Here is a 17,871-nt window from a genome sequence, read left to right on the forward strand (position 1 = left end):
CTGAAGTGAAATTTCTATATTATGATAGTGCTGTCTTTACTTTTTAAGGAGCCTCCATACTGCTTTCTATAGTAGCTGCACCAATTTACATTCCCACTACCGGTACACAAGGGTTCCCTTTTCTCCACATCTTAATCAACAATTCTTTTTGATGATAGCACCTCACATCTGTTATTATGGCCATCTTATTTTGGTTTTTATTTGCATTTCCCTGATGATTAGTGATACTGAGCACCTTTTCATGTACCTGTTGGCCATTTGGATATCTTCTTTGGAAAAAATGTCTCTACTCTTCCTCTGCCCATTTTTTAATCAGATTTTTTTAATTGTATGAGTTCTTTATAAATTTTGGATATTAGCTCCTTATCCAATACATGGTTTGCAGATATTTCCTACCATTCCATAGCTGTCTTTTCATTTTATTGTTTCTCTTCTACAGTGTAGATTTTAAGTTTGATATAGTCCCACTTACTGATTTTTTTCTTTTGTCGTTTGTACTCTTGTTGTCATATACAAAATACCATGTCAAGACCAATGTCAAGAAGGTTCTTACCCATGTTTTTTTCCTAAGAGTTTTACAGTTTCAGGTCTTATGTTTAAGTCTTCAAGTCCCTCTCAAGGCAATTTTTGTGAGTTGTATAAATTAGGGGTCCAGTTTTCTTTTTCTACATGTGGGTTATGCAGTTTTCCCAGCACCATTTGTTGAAGAAATTATCTTTTCTTCACTGGATGTTCCTGATCCCCTAATTGACCTTATATGCAGGGACTTAATTCTGGGCTCTTTATTTTGTTCCATGGGTCCATGCATCTATCTTACACCAGTACCAAATTTTAATTACCATAGCTTCGTAGTATAGTTTGAAACTAGGAAGTGTGATACCTCTTGTTTTATTGTTCTTTCCCATGATTATTATATCTATTAGGGATCTTCTGCGGTTCTAAACAAATTTGAGCATTATTTTTTCTATTTCTGTGAAAAATTACATTGGATTTGGATAGGAATTGCATTGAATCTGTAGACTGCTTTGGGTAGCGTGAACATCTTAATAATATTATCTCTTGAAACTGTGAACACGAGATGTCTTTCCATTTGTTTATGTTGTCTTCAATTTCTTTTAGCAAAGTTATGTAGTTTTCATTATACAGATCTTTTATTCCTTGGTTAAATTTATTCCTCTGTATTTATTATTGTTTTTGATGTGTTTGTGAATGAGATAGATTTTTTTTTTCCTTTTGAGATGTATGTTAGTGTATAGAGTGCAACTGATTTCTGTATATTGGTTTTAATTTGTGCAGCTTTACTGAAGTCACTGATTAGATCCATTAATTTAAATTAAGAGTCTTCGGGATTTTCGATATATAAGGTCCTATCATCTGCAAATAATGACTGTTTTACTTATTCCTTTCCTATTTGGATACTTTATATATCTTTGTTTTGCCTGGTTGCTCTAGCTAGGACTTGCATGGGCTATTTTGAATAAGAGTGGTAAGGTGAGCATACTTGTCTTGTTCCTGATCTTAGAGGAAAAATTTTCAATTTTTCCGACTATAGTGTTAGCTGTGGTTCTGTTGTATTTTGCCTTTAATATCATTAGATATGTTCTTTTGCCTCTCTTTTCATAGGATCTGTAGTTTTCCATCCATCCCTGTAGCATCATTATCTAGCTTTGGCATCAGGATAATGCTGGGTTCATAAAATGAGTTTAGAAGTGTTCCCTCCTCTTCTAGTTCTTAGAAAAAAATTGAAAAGTAATGGCATTAATTCGTTTTTAAATATTTGACAGAATTGCCCAATTAAGTAAGACATCTATCTGGTCATGGGGTTTCAGTTGTCAGGAAGTTTTTGATAATGATTCAATCTCCTCACATGTTACTGTTCAGACATTCCTATTTCTGTGTCTCTAGGAAATTATCCATTTCTTTGAGGTCATATAATTATTCATAGTAGTCTCTTATCCTATTTATTTTGGTAGTGTCTGTTGTAATTTCTTTTTATTTGAGTCTTCTGTCTCATATTCTCAGTCTTGCTTAAGAGTAGTAAATTTTGTTATCGTTCAAAAAAACCAGGATCTTAGTTTCATTGATCTTTTCTATTGCTTTTCTGGTTTCCATTTACTTTTGCTCTGATCTTTATTATTTCCTTCCTTAAGCTAACTCTGGGCTTAGTTTGTTCTCTTTCTAGTTCCTTGAGGTGTAAAGTTAAGGCTGTTTATTTACGATCTTTCTCATTTCTTAATATGTGCATTCATCACTATAAACTTCTGTCTCAACTAGTTTTGCAGCATTCCATTGGTTTTGGTATGTTGTGTTTCCATTTTCATTTGAGATATTCTTTGATTTCCTTTTTTTTTTAAATTGAGTATAATTGACATGTAGCATTATATTAGTTTCCAGTGTACAATGTAAAGATTTTATATTTATATATATTGTGGAATGATCACCACAATTAGTTAACATCCGCCACCATACATAATTATAAAGTTTTCTTGTGATAAAATCTTTTAAGATCTGCTCTCTTAGCAAGTTTCAGATGTGCAGTGAAGTATTAGGAACTGTAGTCACCATGCTATACATTACATCCCCATGACTGACATTTTTTATAACTGGAAATCAGTACATTTTAAACACCTTTGCCCACATCCCTCAACCTCCCGCCCTTTGCTTTGTGAGCTTGGTTTGTTCCACATTTAAGTGAGATCAAACAGCATTTCTTTCTCTGACTTATTTTACTTAGCATAATTACCTCAAGGTTTACCCATGTTGTCACAAATGGCAAAATTTTATTCTTCATTATTATGACTGAATAAAATTCCATTGTGTGTGTGTGTGTGTGTGTGTTTATACACATACATACTGCTACTTCTTTACCCATTCATCCTTCACTAGACATATAGGTTGTTCTGTTGTCTTGGCTATTGGCAATAATGCAGACTAGTAATATTTTGTTGATGATTTTTGCATCTGTGTTCATCATGGATGTTGGCCTGTAATTTTCTTTTCTTGTGGCATCCTTGTCTGGTTTGGGTATCAGGGTAATGCTAACCTTGTAAAATTAGTTTGCTAATTTTTACAAGAGAGTTTGCTTCTCTTCTGTATTTTGGAAGAGTAGAGATTGCTATAAATTCTTTGAATATTTGGTAGAATTCGCCAACAAAGCATTCTGTCCCTGAACTTTTGTTTATTGGAAGTTTTTGATTACTGACTCAATCTCCTTACCAATAATTGGTTTGTTCAGATTTTCTTTCTTCATGATGAAGTCTCAGAAGGTTGTATGTTTCTAGAAACTTATCCATTTTTCTAGGTTGTTCAATTTGTTGGCATATAATTGTTCATTGTAGTTTTTATGATCCTTTGTATTTCTGTGGTTTATTTGTAACATCTCTTTCATTTCTGTTTTTTTTGAGTTTTCTTTGTGAGTCTAAAGGTTTGTCAATTTTGTTTAAATTTTCAAAGAAACAGCTCTTGTTTTCTTCTTTTCTATTGTCATTTCAGTCTCTATTCCCTATATAAAACTCCAAACTTTGTTATATATATTTTCACATATAGCTCCAAACTCTTTGGGTTTTTGTTTTGCTTTGTTTTCTAGTTCCTTAACGTGTAAAGTTAGGTTGTTCGTTTGAGATTTTTTTCTTATTTCTGAAGGTAGGCATGTATTGCTATGAACTCCCCTCTTAAGTTTTTGTATTTTTTATTACTATTTTATCTCTTTTTTTTTTATGTTCAGTTAGCCACTGTATAGTATACATTATTAGTTTTTGATGTAGTAGTGTTCAATGATTCATTAGTTGTGTATAAAACACCCAGTGCTCACCACAACACGTGCCTTCTTTAATACCCACCACCCTGTTATCCCATCCCCCTACCCCCGTCCCCTCTGAAACCCTCAGTTTGTTTCCTGGGGTCCATAGTCTCTCATGGTTCATCTCCCTCTCTGATTTCTCCCCCTTCAGATTTCCCTCCCTTCCCCTATGGTCCTCCATACTATTGCTTATGTTCCACATATGAGTGAAACCATATGATAATTGTCTTTCTCGACTTGACTTACTTCACTTAGCATAATCCCCTCCACTTGCATCCATGTTGATGCAAATGGTGGGTATTCATCCTTTCTGATGGCTGAGTAATATTCCATTGTATATACATACCACATCTTCTTTATCCATTCATCTGTTGAAGGGCCTCTCAGTTCTTTCCACAGTTTGGCTATTGTGGACATTGCTGCTATGAACATTGGGGTACATGTGCCCCTTCTTTTCACTACATCTGTGTCTTTGGGGTAATTACCTAGTAGTGCAATTGCTGGGTCATAGGGTAGCTCTATTTTTAACATCTTGAGGAACCTCCATACTGTTTTCCAGAGTGGCTGTACCAGCTTGCATTCCCACCAACAGTGTAAGAGGGTTCCCCTTTCTCCACATCCTCGCCAACATTTGTTGTTTCCTGTTTTGTTAATTTTTACCATTCTACCTGTTGTAAGGTGGTATCTCAGTGTGGTTTTGATTTGTATTTCCCTGATGGCTAGTGATGTTGAGCATTTTTTCATGTGTCTGTTAGCCATTTGTATGTGTTCTTTGGAGGAGTGTCCATGTCTTATGCCCATTTTTTGACTGGGTTATTTGAGTTTGAGAAGTTCTTTATAGATCTTGGATATCAGCCCTTTCTCTGTAATGTCATTTGCAGATATCTTCTCCCATTCCGTGGGTTGCCTCTTATTTTTGTTGACTGTTTCCTTTGCTGTACAGAAGCTTTTTATCTTGATGAAGTCCCAAAAGTTCATTTTTGCTTTGTTTCCCTTGCCTTTGGAGACGTGTCTTAAAAGAAGTTGCTGTGACCAAGGAATTTTTAAATTTCTCTTTTAATTTCTTCTTTGATATATTAGTTGTTCAGTACCATGTTGTTTAATCTCCACATGTTTGTGAATTTCCCAGTTTTCTTATAATTGTTTTCTGGTTTCATCAAGCATCTTTTCTGACCACATGGTGTATGATTTCAATCTTAATATATTTGTTAAGACTCGTTTTGTGGCCTAACATATGACCTATCCTGGAGGATGGGTGAATGACGATGCACTTTAAGAAGGTGCAGTCTGTTGCTTTGATTGAAATTTTCTGTAAATATCTGTTAAGTTCATCTGTTCTGACATGTTAAGGCCTATAATTTCTTTTACTCTGAATAATTTATCCATTGACTTAAGTGGGTATTTAAGTCCTCTACAATTATCGTATTGCTTTTTCTCCCTTTGGGTGTTTTAACATTTGCTTTATATATTTAGGTGCTCCTATGCTGAGTGCATAAATATTTATAAATGCTACATCTTCTTATTGGATTGACCCCTTTATCAGTATGTAATCCCCTTTTTTATCTCTTATGATAGTCTTTGTTTTGAAAGCCTATTTTGTGGGATATACATATAGCTACTCCTGCTTTCTTTTGGTTTCTTTTTGCATGAAATACCTTTTTCCATCCCTTCACTTTCTGACTACATGTTCTTATATCTGATACTCTTGTAGGTACCATATAGATGGGTCTTGTTTTTATTTATTTTTAATCCATTGTTTATTGATTGTTGATTAGAGAATTTAGTCCATTTACATTTAAAGTAATTTGATAGTTTGTACGTCTTGTTGTTTTGTTGTTTTCTGGCTGTTTTTGGGTTCCTCTGTTCTTTTGTCTTCTTTTGCTCTCTTCCTTTGTGGTTTGATGGCTTTCTAGTGGTGTGCCTAGATTCCTTTCTCATTATTTTGTGTGTGCACGTATCTGCTGTAGGTTTTTGCTTTGTGATTACCATGAGGTTTACATATAACAAGTTATATTTGTAACAGTTTTAAATTGATAAGTTTGAGTGCATTCCAAACTCTACAGTTTTACTCCCCTCACACCTCTTTTATGTTTGTGGTGTCACATTTTACATCATTTTATTGTGTGTATACTTTATTTGTAGTTTCTGCTGTTTTTATTTTTTAAGCTTCATGCTAGCTTTGTGATTAATTCACTACCCTCACTATATATTTACCTTTACCAGTAAAATTTGTACTTTCACAAGTTGTGAAATACTTAGTGCCCTTTCTTTTCTACTTAAAACAGTCCCTTTAACGTTTCTTGTAAGGCGGGTTTGTGGTGGTGATCTCCTTTGGCTTTTGTTTGTGTGGAAAACTCTTTTATCTCTTCTGAATTCTGAATGATAACTTTGCCAGGTGCAGTGTTCTTGGTTGTGACACTTTCTTCTGGTCTGCTTAGTTTTTGCTGAAAAATTTGCTATTAGTCTTATGGAGGTTCCCTTATATGGTAACAAGTGTTTTTCTCTTACTGTTTTTAAGAATCTTTCCTTGTCCTTAACTTTTGACATTTTAATTACATTTTAAGACATTTAATAATCTCTAACTGCGAGTCTTTCTGGGTTCATCTTTTTAGGAATTCTCTGAGCTTCTTGGATCTGGAGGTGTTTTCCTTCCTCAGGTTAGGGAAATTTTCAGTTATTATTTCTTCAGATAAGTTTTCTGCCCCCTTCTCTCTCTCCCCTCCTCCTGGGACCTCTATCATGCAATTGTTAGTTTGCTTGATGTTATCGTATAAATCCCTTAATCTAGCTTCACTGTTTTTCCATTTTTTTTTTTTGCTGCTTTGATTGGTGAGTTCCTATGACTTGTGTTTGAGCCTCTCTTCTGCTTCATGCTATCAAACCCATCTGGTGTATTTTCCAGTTCAGCTATTTTATTCTCTAGCACTGACTTCCTTCCGTTTGGTACTTTGTTATATTTCCTATTCCTTTGTTGAAGTTCTCACTTTTTAAATCCATTCTTCAGAGTTTTGTGGGCATAATTGTGATCATTAATTTCAACTCTTTATCAGGTGTTACTATCTCTATCACTTGATTCTGTGTTGGTTTCTACACATTAGATGAAACAACTACCTCTCCCAGTCTTGAATGGCTAGCCTTGTGCAGGAGATGAACCTTAACATTCAACCCTGCCCTAGCTTTTGGTTGTCTCTCAATCCTTTGTGTTTGTCCAAGCGTCCTATATTATTTCTAACAGATCCCTGTAGTTGGGGTGTTCCAATAACTAGTTAGTTACTCAAAGCAGGGGAGGGCTTCATTCAGTATGTAGACTCAGGCTGATTAGAAGCCAGACCCTTAAGGCAGTAGCTTTTAAAGAATGCAGATATGTTTGTGGTCCCACTGGACTATATATAAGATGCACTGGCCATCAGAGCCAGGCGATCGGGAGGTATTGTCTGAGTGGCAGTTGTGAAAACTGGGGCTTCAGGCAAGTTTATAAGCTCCTTTCTGGGAGATTCCACAAGCTGTAGTGAGGCAGACAGAAGGCACAAAGATAGCATCCCCTGGCCTATGTTCCCTGAGAGCACTTCGGTAGGCTCTAGCTGGGTGCCAAACCTGAAGCCTGCCCCTAAGGCTGAAGCTCCAGGACAAGCAACTCAGCCTTTTTGACAGAATGGGGCTGTGTTTCAATCTGCTGTCTGGTTGGTGCCCCACCAAGGACTATCTGATTATTATAGTTCTGGGGGACTCAGGAACTCAGACTCTGATGCTACGAGAGCCAGGCAATCAGGGGTTATCCTTTGGGTTGCAGCAGAGGGAGCACGAGAGATAGTACCTGCCCTCTGAGGACTCAGGAAAGGTTTACAGCAGCCCTTAAATGTGGGTGGTTGGTGGTGGTTTTTCGTTTTGTTTTGTTTTTAGATTTTGTCAGAGCACAAGCAGGTGGAGTGGCAGGCAGAGGAAGAAGCAGTTTGGTAGTGTTAGTCTTCCAAACTGCCTCTTTGATTGTTACAGCCCTGTGGGACCCAGGAACCCCCCATTCTCTAGAGCCAGGTGATCAAGGGGTGTTTTCTGAGTTGCAGCCACAAAAACTGGATTACCAGGCATGGATAAAAGCTCTCCTCCAGGAGATCCTGGTGCTCTATAGCATAACTGAGAGAGATTAATAAGATGGCACTCACCAGCCTTCTCCCCAGAGAGTCCTCCTTAGGCCTCTGCCCCTCAGACCAATGTTTTCACATTAGCAAATGAGTCTGTTTCACATAAAGTCTGGTCACCTGCAAAGGACTGCTTCCATGCTGGGCCTTGGGGCAGGTGAATCTGCACATGAGCCTTTTAAGAGCCATTTTTCAGTTTACCATAGCCCCATCAATCTGGTAGGTGTAAACCCTGGAGGTCTTCAAAGCCAGATGTTTTGGAGTCTCATCTCTCAGGTGCCAGTCTTAAACGTTAGGATGCCCAATGTGGGATCAAGCACTTTGCTTCTCAGGGAGAGGCTCCCAACTTTTGAATCCCCATCCGATTATGGGTCCGTGGTGGGGGTTTATGGTGAGATTGTGTCTCGGCCTTTCCTACCCACTTTGATGTGGTTTTCCCCTTGTTTACCAGATGTGAAGAGCTCACTCTGCCAAGTTTTAGGGTTTTTTTCAGAGGAAATTGTTCCATAGATAGCTATAGATTCAGTGTGTCCGTGTAAGGTGAGTTGTAGGTTCCTACGTCACTATCTTGAATTGGTCTTGAATTGGAGCTGTTTTTTTTTTTTTTCTTTTCCTAGTAGAGTTATATTTATTTCAACAAAATTATAAAGTAAAACTACAAAGAAAAATATTTGACACAGAGACACATTTTGTAAAGAGAAAAGTTAGCAGTAATCGGTGTAAGTATAATAAATTATATCTGTTGATATTTTGGGGGAAAGTATTACCAGAAGAAACACTAAAATACAGCATTGTTGCCATAGCATGTGAAAACATTCCCAGAGAAAATTAGTGATTTTCACTTGAACACTTAATTTTTCAGCCCTCTTTGAATTTATATTCTGAAATTTGATGTTCTATTGCAGTTTCCACTTGCATGGATTATCTTTCCCATCTCCTTCTCCCTCTCTTCTGAAATCCTGATTATTCTGATATTTGTCTTTTTTTTTTTTTTTAAAAGGTTTTATTTATTTATTTGACAGAGAGAGAGAGATAGTGAGAGCAGGAATACAAGCAGGGGGAGTGGGAGAGGGAGAAGCAGGCTTCCCGCCGAGCAGGGAGCCCAATGTGGGACTCGATCCCAGGACCCTGGGATCATGACCTGAGCCGAAGGCAGATGCCTAACGACTGAGCCACCCAGGCGCCCCTGATATTTGTCTTTTTTATAATCACCACTCATTTAGGCTTTCTATACTTTAAGTTCCCTCTTCCGTGTTATTTCAAAATTCTTATCCTCCATGCAATTATTCTTTCTTTCATGTGGTCTGTATATGCTCTCTGTTACATTCTGGATCTAATTTACTGAATTTTTGCTCCAGAATTTGGAAAGAACTCATTTTGTATTTTTAATTCCTGATTTGATTGAATTCTTTCAGAATTTCCTTGTAACTTGTTGAGTTTCCTCATTACAGCTATTTGAAATTCTTATCTGCTTTCCCAATTTCCTCCCAATCCCCGGTTATAGATCTCCCACCTTAGTACTCCAGGTGCTGAGGGAGAGAATGGCTTTCTCTGGTTGCCATAATTAGGCACTCACTGCTTTCCTTTTCCCCTGCAGGAGAGGTCACTGCCACCAGATAAATTAGCACCCTTTAGTGTTTCATTGGGCAGAGGGGTGGTGCCAGGAAAGTTTCTCTTACAATCTCTCAGGTGGCCCTTTACAATGGTGTGCTAGCGTCTGCCTTAGGGAAGACTCTCTGACGCTATTCCAGTCTGTACTCACCCAGTTTTTGTCCCGTAGGGGCAAGAATGGTCTAGGCAGTTTGGCTCACTCCTCCGGTGGGTGACGCTCCTCCCAGGTTCCTTGGAGTAAGGTGATGGGTCTAAAAACACCCATGAGTGTGCTTTTGTTCATGTATGAATAATCCTTTGATTTTTGACGTGGATAAATAGGAACATTTTATGGCAGTGTGTTGCTGACCTCTCTCTCCAGGATCATCAGATGTACAGTTTAGAAAGTTTACTTTGGCTGCAGGGTGGAGAAGAGCTGGAAAGGTCAAAAGTGTAGCAGTATGAAATGAGGGGACATTTATGACTCTAATCTGAAGCTAACGTTTGATTTTATATATAGTATTCTTTCATTTATCAGGTTACTTTAATATTGGTCTAATAGGTTTTTCCCAATTTAACTAGATTACATCATTAATTAAACCTACAAAGTAATTTTATTATAATTAAGAAGTTTGAAATATAGGAGGGGAAAATGAAATATTGTATATTTATCAATGGCTTTTTTTGATCTGTACTTTACAAAAGAAGGAAAGGATGACATTTATATTTTGACATAGGCTATTTGCTTAAACAAGGTACCCTTTATATATAAAATGGAAGCTTAGAAAATACAACATTCCATCTAAAGGGAGAATTAGCCAAGGTAACATTATACAGGAACATGAAAATACCTATACCCTTGCCATTCTGCTTTCACTTGAAGTTAAAAAGTAAATACCAGGGGTGCCTGGGTGGCTCAGTCGTTAAGCGTCTGCCTTCGGCTCGGGTCATGATCCCAGGGTCCTCGGATCGAGCCCCACATCGGGCTCCCCACTCTGCGAGAGGCCTGCTTCTCCCTCTGTTTCCTCTCTCACTGTGTCTCTCTCTGTCAAATAAATAAAGTCTTTAAAAAAAAAAAAAGTAAATACTAGAGCTACTGAAAACTATGACTGTCCTAGCAGTACTTAAATATACAGAATTGAATTTGACCTTATTTTGTTACTGATAAAACTTCCTTTTTAATAAAATGAGATTTCAATAATATACAAAGTAGGGAATATTTTCACTAAATGCTGTCTGACTTTAAAATTCTGTGACTAGTAAAATCCATTTTATTATTTTTCATAGTACTCATATTTGTTATTTATTCATTTTACTTTAATTGGGTAATTGAAAACAAAAGCATTTTAAAGATGGATTTATTTTAGAGAGGGAGGGGCACAGGGAGAGTGAGAGAGAATCCCAAGCAGACTGTGCTGAGCAGCAGCCCAGGCAGGCTTGATGCCACCACCCTGAGATCATGACCTGAGCCGAAACCAGGAGTGGGATGCTCAGTCAACTGTCCCACCCAGGTGGCCCCAAAACAAAGGCATTTTATATTGCAGTAGCATAGAAGTTTCTAATTCCATACCTGCTTCATAGAGACTAAACCCTAAGATTAGAATAACATCAAGATGTTTATTAGATGGTCATAAAGATGTTTAATGGCTACTGGTAAGTCAAAGTTAGTAATAAAAGTGCAAAATCTCCTATTTGATTTACAGATCTAAGTGACAATCTACACTACTAGTTTGAAGTATCATACAAAATGGTTTTACTAGCCATAATCAGTTTTTGATTTATATATAAGCTGAAAATGAATCTTCTGTGCACAGTATTTAAAAAAAATACTTTTGGTTACTGCTTTCTACAGTTATGGTAGAGATCTATAAACCATATCAATAAGAAGCCTTCATGGTACTAGTGGGTATTATTTTTCCAGTAATTTTGTGATAAATTCTTTGAGTACTCTTACACATTAAATGTAGATTATTTTGTGAAATGGTGTTTTAATGATAGAGGACTTTGCTATTGGGGAGCCTGGGTAGCTCAGTTAAGCTTTTGACTCTCGATTTCTGCTCAGGTCATGATCTCAGGGTGGTGGGATCCAGCCCCTAGGCAGTCTCCTCACTAGGTGAGGAGTCTGTTTGAGATTCTCTCCCTCTGCCCCTCCCCACACTGGTATGTGCCTGCTCTCTCTCAAATAAATAAAATCTTTAAAAAAAAAAGATTTTATTTATTTGAGAGAGAGAGAGAGAGCATGAGGGGGGGAGGGTCAGAGGGAGAAGCAGACTCCCTGCGGAGCAGGGAGCCTGACGTGGGACTCGATCCCGGGACTCCAGGATCATGACCTGAGCCGAAGGCAGTCGCTTAACCAACTGAGCCACCCAGGTGCCCTCAAATAAATAAATCTTAAAAAAAAAAAAAAAAATTTTGCTGTTGGTCACACTTGGGAAAAGAATCCAGATTTTTCTGGACCATGTTCTTTTTAAAGAAACATGTCTGGTTGTAGAATATATCCCTATTTTTTCTTTATAAGAAATAAACATATAGGAAGAAGTACTGCATAGTGGTTGAACATTTGAGTTCTGAATTCTGATTGCTTATTTTGCCTCCAACAGTCTGCCTCACTTAGTAACTACCTTAAGGGAGTTGTGAGAACGGAGGTAAAAAGTATAAACAGTTGAGCATATTATTTCACAGTAACAACATTAACTAGGAGCTTTCTCTGCTAGAACTCGCTGTTAATTTAGGATGAATAGTTCTTGAACATAAATATTATTAAGATTAAATTATTAAAAATATGAAATACACTTTCATTTTTACATAATTTTTTCTCTAATCTTTTTTTGTTTTAGGTCACTTTTCACATCGAACCATATAGCAATCGAGATGATCAAAACATGTACAAAAATGTCAAATATATTATAGACAAGTGAGTTTCTTGTTTATAATTACTGTTTTACGACCCAGTTGTTTTAAGAAGAATACATTTAAATTATATTTGAGATTTGAATGACTTATTGTCTGAGATAAAATTTTGTAATGAATAATCATTTTGAGGAACATTTCTGAAATTCCTTATGATTCATAAGCTATTTATGATTTGTTGGCTGACATTTTAAATTGATATTCTATAAATCACGAATACAGAGTTTTGTCTTTTTAAATTATGAAATGTGAACTGCTTTTATATCTGTGGATCCACATCTAATATTTTCATTTATATATAAATTTTGTTCAAGGATTTTACTGATAAGAACCTGTGACAGATACTGTACTCTTAAAAAGAAACTTGTCAGCAACAGTGAGACATTATTCATATAGAAAACAGGCTTTTTATGGTGTTGGTCATCATTTGTAAACCTCAGTATGTCTTGATGTATCCAGTATCTCAATTTTCCTATCTGCAAAATTGAAAATGCATTTTTAATGATTACCCTTAAAATGAAAGTGAACAATGTGCTTAAACTGCACTGATTACTTTCATTTTCAGTATAGAAACGGTTATTGTCTGTGGAAAATGAGTTACAGATATTCACTTCTATGTATTTTTGTATTCTAGATATGGAAATCATCCGGCCTTTTATAGGTACAAGACTAAGACCGGCACTGCTCTTCCTATGTTTTATATCTATGATTCCTATATCACAAAGCCTGAAAAATGGGCCAATTTGTTAACCACCACAGGGTCTCAGAGCATCCGCAATTCTCCTTATGATGCACTGTTTATTGCACTTCTAGTAGAAAGCAAACATAGATATGATATTCTACAAGCTGGTTTTGATGGAATTTACACATATTTTGCCACAAATGGCTTTACTTATGGCTCATCATATGAGAATTGGGCAAGGATAAAATCTTTTTGTGACCAGTTCAACCTACTGTTTATCCCAAGTGTGGGCCCGGGATATATAGATACCAGCATCCGCCCATGGAATGCTCAAAACACTCGAAACCGAATCAGCGGGAAGTACTATGAAACTGCTCTGGGTGCTGCACTCCATGCCCACCCCAGTGTGATTTCTATCACCTCTTTCAATGAGTGGCATGAAGGAACTCAGATTGAAAAAGCTATTCCCAAAAGAACCAGTAGTACAGTGTACCTGGATTACCGGCCTCATAAACCAAGTCTTTATCTAGAACTAACTCGCAGGTGGTCTGAAAAATACAGTAAGGAAAGAGCAACTTATGCATTAGATCAGAAGCTGCCTGTTTCTTAATGCATTAATGATTATAGAAATCACCTAATTTTAGTAAGTACCTTTTAAGTATATACCAGTTGGTAGTTATCCCCATAATAAAAAGAATTTGTATTTTTAAAAAAAATGGTAATATCATCATTGCCACCCTTCACAATGCTGCACTGAAAAAATATCAGAGATTATGCAAATTACATTCCCTGTGGCATAATATGCTGAATTTCTGACTGAAGTTCTACTTTGCTACTAATTTTTATTTCACCCAAAAATGTTTGTGTTACTTAAATCCTTCTTGTATTCTGGGCTCAAAGAAATAGATTGTGTATATTTAATATGTCAAATGAAGAAAATAAGACCTAGAAGATAGTGTACATGTTTCATTTAGATTTTTTTCCAATAATTCAGTCATCCAGAGTCTGTTCACTAATAAAGTCTCCAATAAAAATTCTTAAGGAAAATGAAATCATAACTTAAGCCTTACTGTGAATCACATTGTGTTAGGAAGGCCTGCTTTCTACAGCACAATTTTGATTACTTATAGCATGCTAGGTGTTTTGCATGTCTAATGTATCTGCTTTACAGTGCTGAATTCCAGATACTAGAAGCTGTGGAAAGTTCTTTCATGCTTCTCTATTAAGAAAACATAGTTGGTTCACAATTATGAAGATAGAATGCCCAAAATATCAGTTTTTGGATAACCTGTCAATTTTTAACTTGTTAATCAGAGACCAACTGTTAGTATCAACCTTTTTCTTCCGTACCTATCATTGGATTTCCTTAATATTTTAAGCTATTTTTACCAAAATAAATAGAGAAAATTTACTTAGCATTTTAGGAACATGGAAACGAAAATTCTTTTATATCTTAAACTTACAAGTCAAACTTCAGGAATGAATTTAACACAATGATGGCAATAATCTCGTTTAAAAGGCAATATATCCCCATGTAAAAACATTATACTTTCATGGTATCTATCAGATTCAATACTTGTGATCAGTTGTCATATTGTGACAAATTAATCCACCTCTATGCTAAAAATGAATCTCTTTAATAGAGTATATGTTATCCTTCAGTTCTTATAGTTAACTAGAACTATAAAATATATATATGCTATTACAAGAGTATTATTTCTTAAATATTTAATTTACTAAAGAGAAGCAATATTAAACAATAATACATATAAATCTTCAGGTCTTAGAGATATTCATTCAGAAATAAAGCAACCGTAGAATTTATCATAACATAGCCCATCAGGTGATGAAATTTATTTTAGCCAGTGATTTTGAAGTAAAAATCTTTTCTTTGAAAAGAGGCATGATTAATGTTAAACTTATTTATAACTTAAGAATTTGCCATTTCTCAGAGAATGATCAGGCCTTGAGAAATTAGAACAATAGTAGTAAACTACTTTCTAGAGGAAGTTATGAGACTAAATCACTATAATGATATAACCAAGCCTCTTCATAGGAACATTCATACAGATATAACCTGTGGATTTTTTTTTTCTTATATCCATTTGGCCACTCTATGTTATCATAGGCATGACACATTTAGAGTTTATTCCTAATAATCACTTTTACCATATTTTATTAAATTTGGAGAAATTACTACTACAGAGGAGTTCTTATAATTGCTTATACTGTATATTTGAACCTACCGTGACAGAAAATTTTATGAAATAGTTCTGAGATTAAGAGAATAAAAACAAGGTCAACAAATACTCAATGCGAATACTACCACTTTCTATCTTGCTCCCACTGCAGACATAGATAATCTACTACAGCACTCTTTACCTCTGAATTTTGTTGTGGTTCCTAACACATTACTCCAACCAGCCAGTAATGATCAGATTTCAAAGTAAGATAAAACAAATTTGTTCTCAAGGGAAGAATGTTTGTTTGGAATCTGAACTCATAATGGTTTAAGAATTTATAATTATATGAAAATCTGTGTCTTTTTGCCTGTTTTAAAAACTAGGAGGAATTATCTCTAATTTCATAAATCTTCCTCAGGTATTCATTACAGCTGCCTTTATCATTTGACTTTTTAGATCATTATCACAAGTAAAAGCAAAGAACTGATTGCCTAATTTAAACTATCTAGGTGTGAATTCAATAAGCTAAAATAACTGTTAGTGTAGTATATGCAGTGTATGAATCACAATTGTTTTATGGTTTAATCAGTCTGTTTTGTCTGTATAGAAAATCTTTGTTTTATTGTTCCTCTTAAGGACTAATATTGTCAGAAACTGTTGTTATTAGTGTTTAAGTTGTACGTTAACTATTTTCTGTTTTAAAAGTAAAAGACTATTTTGTTATATGGAGTATTTAACTTTCATTTAATAAAAGCATACATGAAATAGTGTATCTTAGGTATAAAAATGTGTCCCTTTCTATTTATGAAATATTTGAGATATGTAGCACTTACAAAGTCTGTATCTTTAACTCTATATACATTTTTAAATCTGTGAATTTGTTAAACACACACAAAAAAACAAAGGTTTTTGGGGGTGTGGGGGCAGAGATGTTTTATTTTTTTATTCTTTGGGCATAATCATACGTTAGCTCTAACTCCTTTGGGAGATCTTACCCTAACAAGCCACCAGAGAATCTACCAAATTTATAACCATCACTTTTTCAAACTGATCAGTTAAACATGATGACTGTTCCTGAACTCTGTAGTGCCTACAGAAATAGCTCTTGAAAGTCTGTATCTAAATTTTGAATTAAGGTCGAACACCCTTATGTCCCATAGTATAGAAGCAATACTATTTATGACCAGAAAAATTCCAGTTATTTTTATAAATATCTGTAATTTCAAAATGGAAAATAGACCTAGCCACAAGCAAAAAAGTTTTTTAGCTCAGATAAAATTTTATGCTGACTTTGTTATATATCCACATAAAGTCTAAATGTTATTGTATGCTTCCTATTAGATTATTATTCTTGAGAATTCAAGTGCTACATTGGCTTAATTACTTTACAGAGACTCACTGTAGTCCAAAGAACCTAGCAGTAGTGCTATTATATTTCATCAATGAAGAGAGGAACATTTTTCAATGTGGTTAGTTTCTGTTGTTACATAAGTTATGATATCAAAAGAAAAAATAACTAGTAAGTAAATGGTCACACATCTAAAATTTAGTGAAGTTAAAACATAGTAGCACTATTTTGGATGTTCTAGACTTCATTTAAAAGCATCTTAAAGTTTCTCAATTTATATTAAAAATTAGCCATAAATTTAATCATAAAGTTAAAGAGCCTTTCAGAAACTACCCCATGAAATAAGTACTTCATGACAGAAGGCAATGCTGTACTATGGTTAGATAATTCTATATATAATTTAACCTATGGTATATGATTGTATCTTCATGCTTTGTTTTTGACTTTTTGAAAGAATTGGTTAATCTGAGCAAAGATTATAAATAACATGAAATAAAGTGACTCTTTAGCTATTCAATTACATTTAAAATATATTAATTATAATTATGTTAATGCATAAAAGTGTGAGTCAGTTTTTAAAAAGCCATTATGAAAACACAATTTGATAATAATGTCTAATGTAATGTGATCTTTACCCTGATTTTGAAACTATCAGATACAAAAGAGAAAAATACCTAGAAGAAATTCAATTGCAATAAATGCAGTAAGGTTTAGAAATTTATATATTTAAACACAGTCACCCAAGGGTAGTGTGTCAGAATATTTTTTGGATGTAGTAAGTTTGTATTTATTGAATGCTGCCATTCTATGTATTGTTTTTTAATTACTTAGATTCCTTAGCCATGTGGCAGTCTGTTAAGCCATTAATATTAAAATAGAGCAGTCTAATCTCGGGCTTCATGTAAAAAGTTAACTGCAAGGCTGCTAAATTCTTACTTGAAAATTTGGTGTTATATTTAATTAAAGTACATTCTTGAAAATTATGCTCTTGACTTTTTAGCTGTCTTATAAAAAAAAAATGTTGACAATCATTTTATGGATAGTAGCTGAGCTCAAATTCTATTTTATCTTTCCTTATGAGTATTATGTCTTCTTAGCTAAAGACTTAATATAATCCCCAAATAAAATATTCTTTTAATGTATAATATTTCATTGTTTTCTTTGTACTTGATATAGAGTGTAGGTAATGTTTCACCTCTTTTTAAAATGTGTACTCATTTTGA

At 35.0% G+C, this 17,871-nt stretch overlaps 1 protein-coding gene across 4 annotated transcripts in view; it reads left to right on the plus strand.

Annotated features, from left to right (window-relative positions):
• Positions 1-17,631, plus strand: part of MANEA (mannosidase endo-alpha) — a 57,112-nt gene extending 39,481 nt beyond the window's left edge. For 3 of the 4 annotated variants that reach the window (XM_031030195.2, XM_081828672.1, XM_031030192.2), the window contains 3 exons: positions 6,412-6,456; positions 12,363-12,439; positions 13,070-17,631. In XM_031030195.2, coding sequence (XP_030886055.1) covers positions 6,412-6,456; positions 12,363-12,439; positions 13,070-13,727 — 780 coding nt within the window. In that variant the 3' untranslated portion in view covers positions 13,728-17,631. The remainder of the gene's footprint in view (positions 1-6,411; positions 6,457-12,362; positions 12,440-13,069) is intronic. The other variant, XM_081828673.1, reaches the window with a different exon arrangement.
• Positions 17,632-17,871: the final 240 nt, after the last annotated feature.

This window comes from Leptonychotes weddellii, chromosome 8 (assembly GCF_054177405.1).
Source record: "Leptonychotes weddellii isolate Sample4059 chromosome 8, ASM5417740v2, whole genome shotgun sequence".
NCBI classification, from domain to species: domain Eukaryota; kingdom Metazoa; phylum Chordata; class Mammalia; order Carnivora; family Phocidae; genus Leptonychotes; species Leptonychotes weddellii.